The sequence below is a fragment of the Rhyacophila brunnea genome, unplaced genomic scaffold (genome assembly GCF_057557595.1).
Source record: "Rhyacophila brunnea isolate RB1 unplaced genomic scaffold, BYU_Rbru_1.0 scaffold_5, whole genome shotgun sequence".
Lineage (NCBI taxonomy): Eukaryota > Metazoa > Arthropoda > Insecta > Trichoptera > Rhyacophilidae > Rhyacophila > Rhyacophila brunnea.
This window is the reverse complement of record NW_028233170.1, coordinates 38,434,340-38,448,423: the sequence shown is the minus strand read 5'-3', so window position 1 is coordinate 38,448,423 and position 14,084 is coordinate 38,434,340. Positions and strand designations below refer to the sequence as shown.

The 14,084-nt window shown below is 32.5% G+C and overlaps 2 protein-coding genes across 2 annotated transcripts; one reads left to right on the top strand and one right to left on the bottom strand.

Moving 5' to 3' along the window:
* Positions 1-1,178: 1,178 nt before the first annotated feature.
* Positions 1,179-2,032, top strand: EMC4 (ER membrane protein complex subunit 4). Its single transcript, XM_085955604.1, has 2 exons — positions 1,179-1,322; positions 1,498-2,032. Exons 1-2 carry the CDS (start codon positions 1,264-1,266, stop codon positions 1,958-1,960), a joined length of 522 nt encoding a protein of 173 aa, XP_085811730.1. The 5' UTR covers positions 1,179-1,263; the 3' UTR covers positions 1,961-2,032.
* On the bottom strand, positions 1,978-7,784 carry LOC147066392 (uncharacterized). The gene is made up of 3 exons (XM_085955606.1): positions 7,623-7,784; positions 4,105-4,158; positions 1,978-2,233 (listed from the first exon to the last, which is right to left on the bottom strand). Exons 1-3 carry the CDS (start codon positions 7,635-7,637, stop codon positions 2,138-2,140), a joined length of 165 nt encoding a protein of 54 aa, XP_085811732.1. The 5' UTR covers positions 7,638-7,784; the 3' UTR covers positions 1,978-2,137.
* Between the last annotated feature and the right edge of the window lie 6,300 nt (positions 7,785-14,084).

Sequence of the window (14,084 nt, the reverse complement as noted above, 5' to 3'; positions counted from 1 at the left end):
AGTAGTGCGGCAAGATTGTGAAAAACTAGGCACAGTGCATTGTACTGTCTACCTAGTGTTTCCCAACCGTCGGTCTGCAGAAAATTTCTGCGGTCCGCAAATAGTATTGTAGTCCATTTTAAAATGTATATTCCAAGCAAATTCTCATTCGATAAATTAAATAAAAAATATTATTCTTTTAATGCCACCTGGTGCTTAGACATGAAATACAAACATGGCCTCGGTTTTGGATATCACTAAAATCATAATTATAAATTATTGTCCGGATTATTTACATGGGATGATTTTTTCGGCTATGTCAGTGAAAACAGAGCGTTGAATCGGAGCTCGGAGCAGGAGCACGGAGCAGTGGAGCCATGGAGTTTTTCCCTATCAACTGTCTAAGTAGGTACATAAATAATTAATGTAAACATTTTCGTATTAAAAGTTGGTTTTGACTAGGATTGCAATACCGAATAAAAATACTAATACCGGTACCTATTCGTGAAAAATATGAAAAACAGAAACCAATAAAATATAGATATAACAATCTCTTGAAAATATTAATATTTTACCAAAAATATCTAAATACGTAACTAAGTAACTAATTTAAGTAATGTAACTTTAAAAATAGATAAAGGCAAGATATGGTAGAGCTGGAGATAGTAAAGTTACTGATGTTTATAGATATCTATATACATAGTACATAATATGTACCTAGTTGAACTATTGGCACTTTCTTCTTCGAATGATCTTTCAATTAATTTATTTTATGAATTAGTGTTCTTGGTTGTGCCCCACTGGTAATCAAAAAAAATAATATATTTCTCTATTATTTTATAAGCTACTATTAGGTAGATAAACATCAAACAATTAGGCATATAGGTCAGTTCATTATAGTAGAATTATTATTTTATATTACTTTATAGCCGAGGTTCCTAATGATTATGATTATACCATGATTATACAAACGAACAGTAGGTATTCAAGCGCAATTTCAGATACATCTAAAAATAGAACTAACAACTTAATAAGGTCCGCGGGCGACTGGTGAAAATATTTGGATACTTACATTTAAAATCATTGTAACAAAACGAATTAATTTGTTAAAAATCACTTTATGTTTTGCTCGCTATTTATTTAATATTACTATTTTTTATTCTTCCAACACCAGTTCTCCGTCGACCGTCAGTTCAGTCAGTTGTCTATGGATCTTGAAGTGTGACAGGCTGCCAAAGAAATACCAATTTACTATTTTCCTTCAAGTTTGTCATTTTTTTAATAATGACCACAGTTAAAGCAACCAGCCGAAAATTTAAATGGTCTCTTGACTTTAATCAAAGGTATGTAGACAAGGTGTTGGTTTGTCAATGCAGATTACATTTATTGAATTTATTATTCTACTATTTTGCGTATTTTATAAGCGCTTTTTATCGGTTAAGAAAAATCCCTGTAAATGGTTAAATCTGTGGGTTAATGTGTGCCCCCTACAATAACATTTCATTATTATATTTTTAGGGGCAAAAGCGCAAACCAAGATTTTGCGTCACCGCCAGGCTACAATCCTGCAGCCGCCCAAAACTATACGGAGATATCGAAAGAAAATGATGCCAGTCACCTTATTATCAAAAAGTTATGGGATGTGGCACTCGGTCCACTGAAACAGGTTCCAATGAACTTGTTTATAATGTACATGGCCGGCAACTCTATATCAATATTCCCTATAATGATGGTGGGAATGTTGATCGTCAGACCGGTCAAGGCTCTGTTTACCACTCAAGGAACGTTCAAGATGGTCGAAGGATCTCATGCCATCGGCCAAAAGTTTGTGTACTTTATTGGAAACATTGTCAATATATTGCTAGCGTTATATAAATGCCAGAGTATGGGGCTACTTCCGACGCACTCCAGTGACTGGCTATTCTTCGTTGAGCCCCAGACAAGATTAGAATTCAACGGGGGAGGTATAACTCTGTTATAAAAAAATACATCATAATATGCGAGAAAAATTTATTTAATGTAAAATTAATCTTAAAATAAATATTTACAGAAAGCCGAATTTTATTTTAACATTTCATCCAAATCATAATTACCTGTAAATTTTTTTTCTACGCTAAATTTAAAAATAATGGTAAATATACTCTAAATAATCTTAAATCTAATCTTCTTTCTTCTTATCGACTGATGCCATTTTAGTGTCTACGAATTCCTTTAATCGCTCTACGAGCTTTCCGGGATCGTCCACTTTCGGTACCTGAAACACAATATAATAAATAAAATGATTAAATAAAACATAATATTATGATATGTCTGAAAGGACAAGGGAAATAGGTCTTGAAAATTAGTCAAATATGCCATATGTACCTATCACTTTTATGATAATGAAATAAAAAAGGAAACAGTCAAATTGACACAATGATGAAATAGCCATACAGAGTTAATTAAAACTCAATCTTGTTTTAGCTTTCCTCCTGATGACATTTTAGACTTATCACAGAATTTTTCTGATTTCTGAAGATGTTTTGCAAACAGTATTCATGTTTCATGATTCACCAAAAGTATGAGATAGTTTGTTTAGTTAAGTACTCATATTGTAAAGCTGTGTCCACATTTGTTACCTCAAGTCGGTTAACAGGTCCAGTCTCCTAGGCCTATTACACGGTAACAAATGTAGAGCTCTCCCCAGGTAAGAGGTCTAGGAAATTGGAACCGGTATCATATTATGTGGGTCTGGCTTTGTAGTTTAATCGAATAACACTTTCGAAAGAAATAGTGTTAGGATCATTTGAGCAGAGCGCACTGTGCGGTATATTCGGACCCATCAATTACACAGTCTGGGTGGAGATGGTGATACAATTACAAGCGGTAAACTTTGTGTGGGAACCTTAGGGAGATTAAGGCAGATGCTGGGAGAGGCCATGACCCACACAGGACTGTAGTGCCAGGAAGAAGAGAGAAATCTAAAGCTGGGAACATAAAAAATGGCTCATTGTGGAGTGCATCTTTTATCTTGATGCGGGTTTGAATCCTGTGACTAACTGGAATTCATGTTTTATTTAAAAAAAAGACAATGCTTATTAAACAAAATATTCAGTAGAAACAGTTCATTAAATTCAATTGTGGAATTAGCTAATGATGATTTATCTGACAATGAAATGCACAGATTAATCTTATTTAGGTACCAGTGATGCCAACCGCACTACAAATTGTACAATACTATAGTTTTTCAACGGCCCCACGATGGCCACGGCTTAAGCGCCGATCTATAACGTTGTGGGTCCCAGTTTCGAATCCTGGGTCTGGCAAATAAACATATTGCTTTTCAATTTCTGTTTGTATGGATCTAATAGGTTGAGCAAGTGGCCAACATTCATTTCTCGTAAAAACAGAAATCTGTTAATACAAACCTCCACTCTGTGGAGGCCCATATCGAGGTCTTAGTGTCAAACAACACTATCTACAAAAGTGCAACTTTACAGGAGAGCCAAAAATCATTATTTTAGATTCTTGTAACTCAACAAGGGAAATGTTTATTTAAAACCTAATGTTAATATTTTATAATTTATTGTGTATTGTACATTTATCTTGCTTATGATGATGTTAAAATTTATAGGGATAGTTTTTTAAAAATATGAAAACAAGGGTAACTTATGTATTGAGCGTTAAACTTTACTGACGATTTAATAAGAAATTAGAAAAGATTGACATAACGTTGTTTGACTATCATGTAGCCATAAATGTAAAATAACGTTATCTCAAAAAAAAAAAAAAAGACTTTTTTGTAGATAACATTGTCTGACTTTAAGCACTCGATATGGTCTGTTAAACTTTACTGACGATTTAATAAGAAATTAGAAAAGATTGACATAACGTTGTTTGACTATCATGTAGCCATAAATGTAAAATAACGTTATCTCAAAAAAAAAAAAAAAGACTTTTTTGTAGATAACATTGTCTGACTTTAAGCACTCGATATGGTCTTATTAGATCGGACATGGACGGATCTTATTGGGATCAGACATGGTCAGTATGTATAATTTTTACAAATTTGTCGATAATCAGCATTGAAAATGATGGCAACGTTGCCCGGTACACCAACGAAGTTTTTCAAGAGTTGTAACTTACTTCATGATTTTGTGCTGCATAGATGCCTGTATATACACCTGCGCTAAATGTGAACTGAAAAAGGAAGTCACAATATTAGATTATTCAACTCACAATACAAAATCAAAGAATATGATCTTACTTATATCAAAAGTTAATCCGGTGTCAAGCTTGAGCTGTGTGCAAAAGGAAAAGAGGTAAAAAGTAGTTGAATATGCCAAATTATTCATAATGCATATGTGTGAAGGAAAAAGAGATTAGTAGAAAAATGCTACTGAATTGGTAAATTTTAGACAAAAACATAAATTTTCATACAAATTTACCAATACTGTAACATGTTTGCGGTCTCCTGAAAGGTAGAAATTTTAGAGGTATTTTCTTTTTGCACGCAGAAATATTGCAGATAGCAATTTATTAATATCATATAAATTTCACAGAAAATAAATCACAAGTCAGATATCAGTATGTGAAAGCAAGCCCGCCTAAGAACATGGTATTTTGTTGGTTAATTAGCAATATTTATTACAGTTTCACCGATGATATTGTCCGAACAAATGTGAACAGATGATTTAATCTGGGTATGGACTATTGTTCAATATGATTGTGTTTAGTGCATTTCAATCAGGCGCATACACGGGTGACGGGGTGTGTTCTTGAGTCTGGACAATTACACATCATTTCACTTAATGATTCGGTATTGATTCTTCTTCTCCGTAGATCCATCAAATAGGAGCTCTTCCTCAACCTCTTCCACCTATGACCTATTCAACCGTTTTCGCGCCCTAATTTACACCAATTAGCTAATTGCGGCACAGAGAGGATTAACCAAATCCCACATGTTTTTTGCAATTTATATATATATTTTTAATGTCAGTCTCTTGTCCACCTTCAACAGAGATGCTGGACCTGAGACAAACATATTCGCTGAGAACCTTGATGTCTTTTAGCTGCAGACTGGGTTGCCGCCAGTGGCGGCCGGTAATTTTTTGCATTGTAATTTTTGAGGGTGCGCTCGAAACCTACCTTATTGAAAAATGAAATCAATTCGGCGTTATTTTTGATTTGACAAAACGTTATTGACATTTGGGAAATTACCTGTATATTTTATATTTTTAATAAAACATGTTGCGAGTTACTTAAATCTTTATTGGATTAGTTTTAAGAAACGAATGCATTTCTTATAGTAGATAAATACCTCTTACTTTTAATATAAGCCATCTTATTACATTATCTTTAGCAATTTGTACACTGCATGAATAATGATTATTATTAATCTGAACTTTGTGAAATAGTATTAAGATTTATTAGCTTATCACTAGAATTCATGAATTAATAATTTTCTATACCTATTATAAATAACTGACATCATTTCGCGTTTAGTCAACACACAGGATAATGAAATATAAATTTTTCCAGAAATGCGGTAGGTACCAAAATTATTTTTATCTTCACTGATTTAATTTGCAGTACACATAAATCAAAATATCTTACCGACATTCTATTATATTTCTCACCCATTTTAAATTTAGAAAATAATGAATTTTATTGTATTTAGTTTAACAGGCATTTTACATACGAGATTGCTAAATATTATACTAAACATAATTTGAGCGTGAACAGTAAGTCGCAGCTATCTATAATAACAAACCATAATTCAAATCTGTAATTGCTCTCTACTCAGAACAATATGATGTCATTTTACCCGGTCGGCGCATGATATTCTGGAACTTACGCATGGCGAAAACTATTAGCACGGTTTAAGTTGTTTTTTAATGGCTTTAGTTCATATTAAGCTTTGGGTTCATTTTAAGTAAACAAAATATATTGCCGGGGAGCAAACGATTTCAGTGAGGATGACGTATACGGTACATAGTGCCTGTATTATCGCCGATTGGGAATATGGGCACATCGGTTTATGGTTTGCATTACAATAAGTGAGCGATAATATTAAAAACCTATGAAGAAAAAATATGATTTACAATGTTGAACGATGTTTCATAGCAATGCAAGCAGTGCAGTGCATTTGTATGATGTTAGACCAGCCGCTGATTGCCCCATGGTATTATTACGATAAAGGGATATCAAACTGGTACTATAGATTTTTAAAATATCATAGCAGCCATTTTTTTCTGATTCCCATCAAGATTGACACTTGTGTTCAGTATTGTTTGGCAAATCATCATGGAAAGATATGCAGTTTTACAGCGCATACGAATTGTTAAAATTTCCAGAACAATCAATTACACTTCGTTCTCAAGAACTTGGACTTTCTTATGGCACTACATGTAATATTCATCATAAAGATTTGCATTTGAAGACATACAAAATATAGTTAACAGGAGAACTTAAACCGATAGACTAATTAGGGCGTTGAAATTTTGCTGGTTGGCCTTGAGAGCAATTTGAAACAGACCCGTTATTTCATCTTCAGCGATTTGGTTAAATGGCTTCAGATATAAGCACAATTGTCTCGTATTCGGAGTAATGAAAACCCACATGCTATTCTTGAAACACGTTTACATTCACAAAAATTAACAGTTTGGTGTTTTATGGTCTGGGGGTGTAATAGACAGTATTTTTCGTATTTTTTTGAAAATGAAAATGGCAGTGCAGTTACTGTGTCAATGGAGAATGCTACAGAAACATGATTACTGATTTTTTCTTGCAGATAAGATGATTTTGATCTGGACGATATGTGGTTCCAACAACCGAGGAGTGGTAAGTAATATGCAGGGTAAGAGTGGAAATCAGTGACACCTGCTGGACTTGGAACACAACCCCACCCACCGCATCGTAAAAACATCGATAAGATGGACCCCCTCCCAAACAATTTCCTCCCAAGATTTCAATGAGTGCCCTCATTGACAATTATGTAGTAATATCTGGAGAAATGAATTTTATAATCAATTAAAAAATCTAATTTTCATCAGCAATTAGATAAAAATAACATTAAACTACCTACTTTGATAGAAACACAAAATCAATTAGTGAATAACCTTTTACAGTAGTTCAACTATTATAGGTATCACTGAAAATCAATGTTATCTGTTTACATGTTGTCTACATTGTCTACACATCTATCTTGTCAACATTTAAAAAACATATTTTACCCTAATATTGAAAACATATTATTTTAAATAGGTAGTAAATACTTAGTAAGTGACAATTTAAGAAGTAACATACATCGAGGTATACATGTACCTAGTAATTTTCATATAAAAATAACTGCATGCTTAAAATTGGCTCAAGCGGTTTCTTACGAAACGAAACTGGTTGTAAAACCGATAACTAACACTATTCATAGGTCATGTTATATAATTAGTGAAATGTGAATGTACTACAATTAAGTTTTTCATAAATTTCTTAGTAATACATATTTGACGTCTATAAAATGACTATAACTAAAATGTGGTCTCTGTAAGATAGCAAAGAAAAGAGTACACTTTTTGTTTGAAGATAACCTCGTAAGGCGTTTGTTGAAATTAACAAAAATTAATAAGAAATTACGAAAAACTTTTCCAAATCATTAATATAATTACCAAAAATTTTAGCATGCTGGTAAGAAAATAATCTTTACGAGATAATAACGATAAAAAAGTCTTAATATGTGCGGGACTGTGAAAGTAACAGATGACGATTTTTATAATAATGGAAATGTCAAAAATTGGTTTGACAGATGTGAACCAGTGTTGCCATCTTTTCAAAGTGGAATTATAGTACAGAGTCTCCAAAATTATAGTATTTGGGGATAAAATATAGTACGCGTTGTCATCTCTTGAAAATGTATAGGTTTTTATTTCTCAGAAAAAAAAATAACGAAGAATTTGAGAAACTCTGAGACCCCTTTTTATTTAGGTAAGGACCACTTCTGACCAAAAATGCTTCCCGAAGAATTCAAGAAATTTCATTTTAAACCAAAGTTACGGGATTTTTAAAGTTTTTCGAGCATTTTTTTCCAAGTTCTCCAAATCTTTTTATATTGCGAAATTATAGTACGTTGCACCAATTTGTCGAACGGAAATATCGAAATTTTAGTATTTTTTTTACATTTTTTTTCCGATATTCAAAATTTTATTATTTTGGCGTACTATACCTGTTTTATATCGTACATAGTACGCTGACCAAAATTATAGTACAAATACTATAATATTATAGTACGGTTGGCAATACTGAATTGTGAACGGAAAATATGTTGAAAAATCCATAGACTAAAATTTGAATTATATATCATTGTAGTGGAACTGAGTGGAACAAATCAAAAGTTGAAATGTGGTACACCTATTATCGGCTTTCATTATTTGTAGATAAATAATATTATTTTATTTGGAGGTGTACAGCTCAGACTTTCTGATTTTACTCATCGCAATGCTTTTTAATTATTTTTGTCAATGTTATAAATTAAAAGTTCGTTAATAATCTAAAAGTACTTATAATATAATATTAGACAAAGATAAGCATACAATATTTAAAAAAATAATTTAGAAAAATATGATTTATAAAAATCTCTCTAAACTTTTAAAAATATTTATAAAAACCAAAGAAATTTATAACTTGAAATTATTTATATTTATATCGAATCTAGATTCAGTATGGTCCCAATATCAGCAAGTCCAGCGGAATGATAAGCCCATAATTTTTAAAATCCTCAGGGTCTCTTCAAGGAGGATAGTGATGGAAGTGAGTGGAACATTCTCTTCGTGCAGGCAGGTTGTGAACAGCCGTGCAAGTGCTTCATCCACTGTTATCTCTTTCACAACTCGTTTGAGAATGCCCACTTTCTCTCAGAGCACTTCAGCGGTCGAAATGGAAAAATTTACGAACCGGAGCGCTCGACAGTTTTCTGAAGATTTTTACATAGTAAAGTTAACAAAGTAAGGTGAGTCGGGGTAAGTGTGACATATAATTTGATGAGATGAATTTCAACCTGGTTCATGATGAATAGGTATGTTTGAAACAGTTGAAAACTTTACCATAGGATCTACAATATCATTACAATTAATATGTACAGAAGGAACCCACTGTATATCTTACTATAATACGACATTTTAATATTCTTTGATCACTAGTCAGTTTGTCACACTTACCCCGATATTGGGGTAAGTGTAACTAAATTCACCATTGTTCCAAAAGTTCTTCAAAACCATAACGTATTACATGCATAGAAAGGTAATATATCATTTAATGGATATTGATTCTTAAATTAAAGATTTTGTATAGATTTTCAACAAAAATGATCTATATCATTTTTTTGGGGTAAGTGTGTCATACTAATGTATGTAGAGCTAGTGATGTCCCGAAACAAAAATTACGTTTTTTATTAGGTAGGTACTTAATTATTTAATGTGGTTATCTCAGCAACAGGAGTGGTAGGTAAATGAATCAAAGGCTTTTGAAGATTGACTTATAATTTTATTTGTCTCGAAAGAGCACAAATACAAAGTATACAATACAGGAATGCAGAGTAACCCTAAAAATAGTCAGTACTTACATGACACGACATGAAACGATTTTAGATAGTTTTGATAAAAATGAGAAAAGGGCATATCTATTGAATACGTAAACACTATGTAGGTATTTATTATTTGATTTATACATTATAAAGAGTATTATACCTATTTAATATATTTTACTCACTTTTTACATATTATTTTACTAAGAGAATAAATTAAAAATCAAATGATTTTTATTTTAGGGGACTTTGAAACTAACCTACCATTTTAAGGGCTTTTGAAATTAACATGTTTGATTTTAGAGTGTTATGAAATTTGCATTGTAGCAATGACGCACGAGGAAATAGCAAAAGGCGTTCTGTGGTTATTTTTATTGGAGAAAAAATAAATGTAAGTCGAAGTATTTACTAAATTTAACAATATAATTATGTTTGCGACATATATTTTATTACCGTATACATATACATAATATGTAAGTATAATGAAAAATATTACAAATAATAAAATAGATCAGTAGGTGTTTATTATTAAAAAACTGGAAGATATTTAATACATTTTCGTTGAAAATGCTCAATTAACGAAACCGGTTCTGATTATTTACAAATAGGTTACACATTTTTTAAATTTGAAATGTTATAATAGCTTCACCAAGAATTAACAGGGTGAAATATTATTTTTTAGCTCGAAACAGTGAGCATTAACAAACAGTTGATGAAATTTAATACACCTAACATGATTATTTTCGTATTATTACAAATTTAAATAACAATCAGCAAAAATAGAATGTGGATACAAATAGAGAGTAAGATATAAAAGAAAAAATAATAATTAATACACAAAAACATTAAGACTCTAGAAACGTTTTGGGTCTCATTCTCGAATCATTCTTTCGTTTTTACTGTACTTACAATTCAAGTTAAGTGCTTACTTACAAAACTATTTATTCTAACTTAATTATTTCGAATTGCAATATTTGAAATTGCATGACTAGGTACCTACTGAATATTGTAACCAGAGATTTTTGTTTTGAAAATTATTTCGCCTCTTCGTCCAGTTGATGGTTGAGGTGATATGCAGATGACATCCTCTTCTTTCACTTCGTAAATGTCTTCTACTCTTGGAAATGAAAACATAATTTCGTTTTCTTTTTTAATCGTCTTAAGTTTTCGAGCAAACTTTGTCAGAATTTTGTCATCTTGCTCAAGTTTTATTATAACTCCGACAAAATGTTTCACAGTTTTTTTTGTAGCAAATTGTACTACAATCCACTTTCCAATCTCTAACATTTCTTAATTAGATGCAACTGCAGTATCATCAAACTGATCAGACAATTAATTGAAGGATCGTTTTCCTCATCGCCGAGCAAATTATTAATATAGTCTTGCATATTATCTTCGCTTTCGTCACTTGATGTCCATGACAAATCTTCTTCTGATGACATGGGTTCGTGTTTTTTTTGTTTTGGTGTACTTTTATCGGTTTCAATACCTTCTTCTGCATGTTAGTTTTGTCTTGCAATGGCTTTATTTTCTTTTCTATTGGGACATTATTTTTCATTCGCTCTATAACATCATAACATGTAATCACTTCTGCTCCTGGGGCAACCATTTTTCTCTTATTCTTTATATGCGCCTTACTACTGATAGAATTCAGCAAAAGTGTTTCAAACAAAGTTTTTTCTACATTTTCTGCAGGAAACTTCTTTATTTGGTAATTGAACAACTTTGCAATCCAGAATTATAGGCTTAGAAGAACATTTTTGAGTCGAACAGTCCCCATACAAATTGACGATTTTTTTTCTTCTTCGGAAAATTCGATTTATAGCGATTTTCGCGAATTCGAAATCAAATTTTCAGAGTCCCTTGGATTTCGAATTATCTAGGTTATACGGGTACACAAATTCTTACATATAAACATTCTATTTCAATTACGAACATGTTCGATCTTCGATACTTCGATCGATATAAATAATGCGTCATGTCCCATCACTAGTTAAAATATTGACTTTGCAAATTCATACAAAATATATGGGGGAAGTGTGACACAATACAAAGGCACACTTACCCCACGTGTTTACTTTCGTGGGGGAAGTGTGTCTACTTGATTAAAGGTTTCAAATGCTTATAATTCAGTAAAACGATAACACCACGTGAAGCAGCGTATCAAAACACATATACTCACCGATTTTTACAACCACAATGTGTAGATTTCCATGTTTAAAAAAATATTTTAGTAACAACTACCATCTCACTCGTCGACTTCAAAATGTCGTCTGGAGAATAATCCATGTAGTTACCTCAAAAAACATGGTATCGACACCATTTCTGATTATTTTTATAAATCGGTGATTTTGCTATCACCTTTCCATATATGGCATCATCCAATTTGTAGTAGATACTGAGATATCTTAGTAGCTACACTTACCCCAAAGTCACACTTACCCCGACTCACCTTATATGTGTTTTTTTTTCATAAAAATAAGTGTGTTAGATTTTTGATTATATGGCCTATCCAGCTCAGCCGGTAAAATTATTTATTCCACGAGACGGAGCGATAATTTTACCGATTTCACGAACAGGAACGGCGCTCCGGTGCGTTCCGGTCCATTTCGAGCCCTGGAGCACTTGACTGTCTACCTACCCTTTTTCAGATTATTACGACTCCTTTTCTAGTAGCCACTCAACCTGCGACCCCCCCTATAAAGGCATTTTAATACCTTATTATAATATTGAAACATTTGCATTGACCGGTGTTTCGGTCCATAAAACTATCCTTGGAATATGAGGTGATAAAACAAAAAAGAAAAGAAGGAAACACATTTAATTGTATGATTTTAATTTATCTATTAACGTAATATATATGATACATTTTTGATTTCTGCCCTACATCTCTACGGTAGAGTATTAACATAACGGAGGTCGATGCACTGCATACTGCAGGTCTCCACTAGTTACTTTCATCCCTCAGAGGTTTGATGATCATATATGTTTAATGGTAGCTCTAACGTAAAAGACCACAAAAAACCAACGAACAATAATAAAATTAGTAACCATAATATTATCAGAAAGATTTCGCGACACATATTTAATAGATGAGGTCAAACAATTTTGTTAGAAAAGAATTTCCCACACGGAGATCTGAAATTTCCCGTTTATACCAAAAATTGCAATAGTTTTTGCCATAAAACATGAAATAGATTAAAGTGGTTAGCTATCTATAAACAATAAGCACACATATCCTATCGCGCAACCATATGATTATTTTTACCATGTGCTGACTATGTGTGTAGCTTTTACTAAGTCCATGAGAATATTACTTTTCAATAAAATTTAAGAGACTTGTTGGCGAAACCATAGAAATGACCGCGACCCACTGGTTGAGAACCAGTGTCGTAGGGATTTACCACTTTTCATGCATGCTACCAATGAAAATAATATGGACGAAGCATCTGGAAAAAAAATGACACTCACTTTTTTGTCGGGTCTGCCGAATGGCGTAATCTGTTGTAACGCCATTACAATAAAGGTGATATTGCTATAAATTCCCCATGCTTTTTGTCGGGTCTGCCGAATGGCATAATTCATATTTTAATATCAATATCGTTCGCTCAAATAAACATTGATACTAGAAACACTGTTTTAACGCCATTACAATAAAGGTGATACATATTGCTATAAATTCCCGATGCGCCATATCGCATAATGGAAATTGCGAAATTTTGTCACGTGGCGTCTACCTATACATGTGCGGATGTCGCTATGCGCGATTTTACTTGCTAGCTACTGTACTGAGTGCGTTGTCCATTAATAATGTCATTGCCTGCTACCTATTGCATGCTCTGTGAGTACTTAGGGAACGCAGACTTCTTCATTGTCATTCCTCTGATGATTTGAATTTATCGCATTTCTATGGTTGGTCATTATAAAGGGTGATCTACCTACCACTATACTTAGTAAGTGATCCCAGTTCCTCTTGACAGTCTCATCTTCCACTTCTAGTACCTAGGTGCCGTGCTTCTCTAAACTTCTATCCGCTTCTATCCTTGCCAGTGAATTCCCTTTGTCAGCTTTGGCCATGTTGGCCAGTTAGGGACCTAGAAGAGTGGAATGAGCTAAGAGAGGCGTCCATTCAGCAGTGGATCAATCGACCCCGTGTGATGTTGATGATCACTCCACATGAAAAATTATTATTAGTTTAAGAACATGACATAAAAATAATCAGGTTAAATAAGAATAACATTTTAATGGGTATAAAAGTCTTTTTATTAATAATGTATAATTTTATATTATAATAACTTACATAATTAAAAATTATTTGAAAAATATTAATACACATTACTACGTATATACTGCAATGGATATTTCAAAAACATAAATGATGATGATTTGATTTAAAAAAATATGTTGAACACAACATTATTTACTTAATCTCAAATAACTCCATAACCGTTCATAGTAATAATAATTTATCGAGTAGGTTTGTATGTAGTAGATGCGTAACAGTATTGTAAATAATATAAGAAGCTAGATTTTTTAAATCAGTGGCTTATCT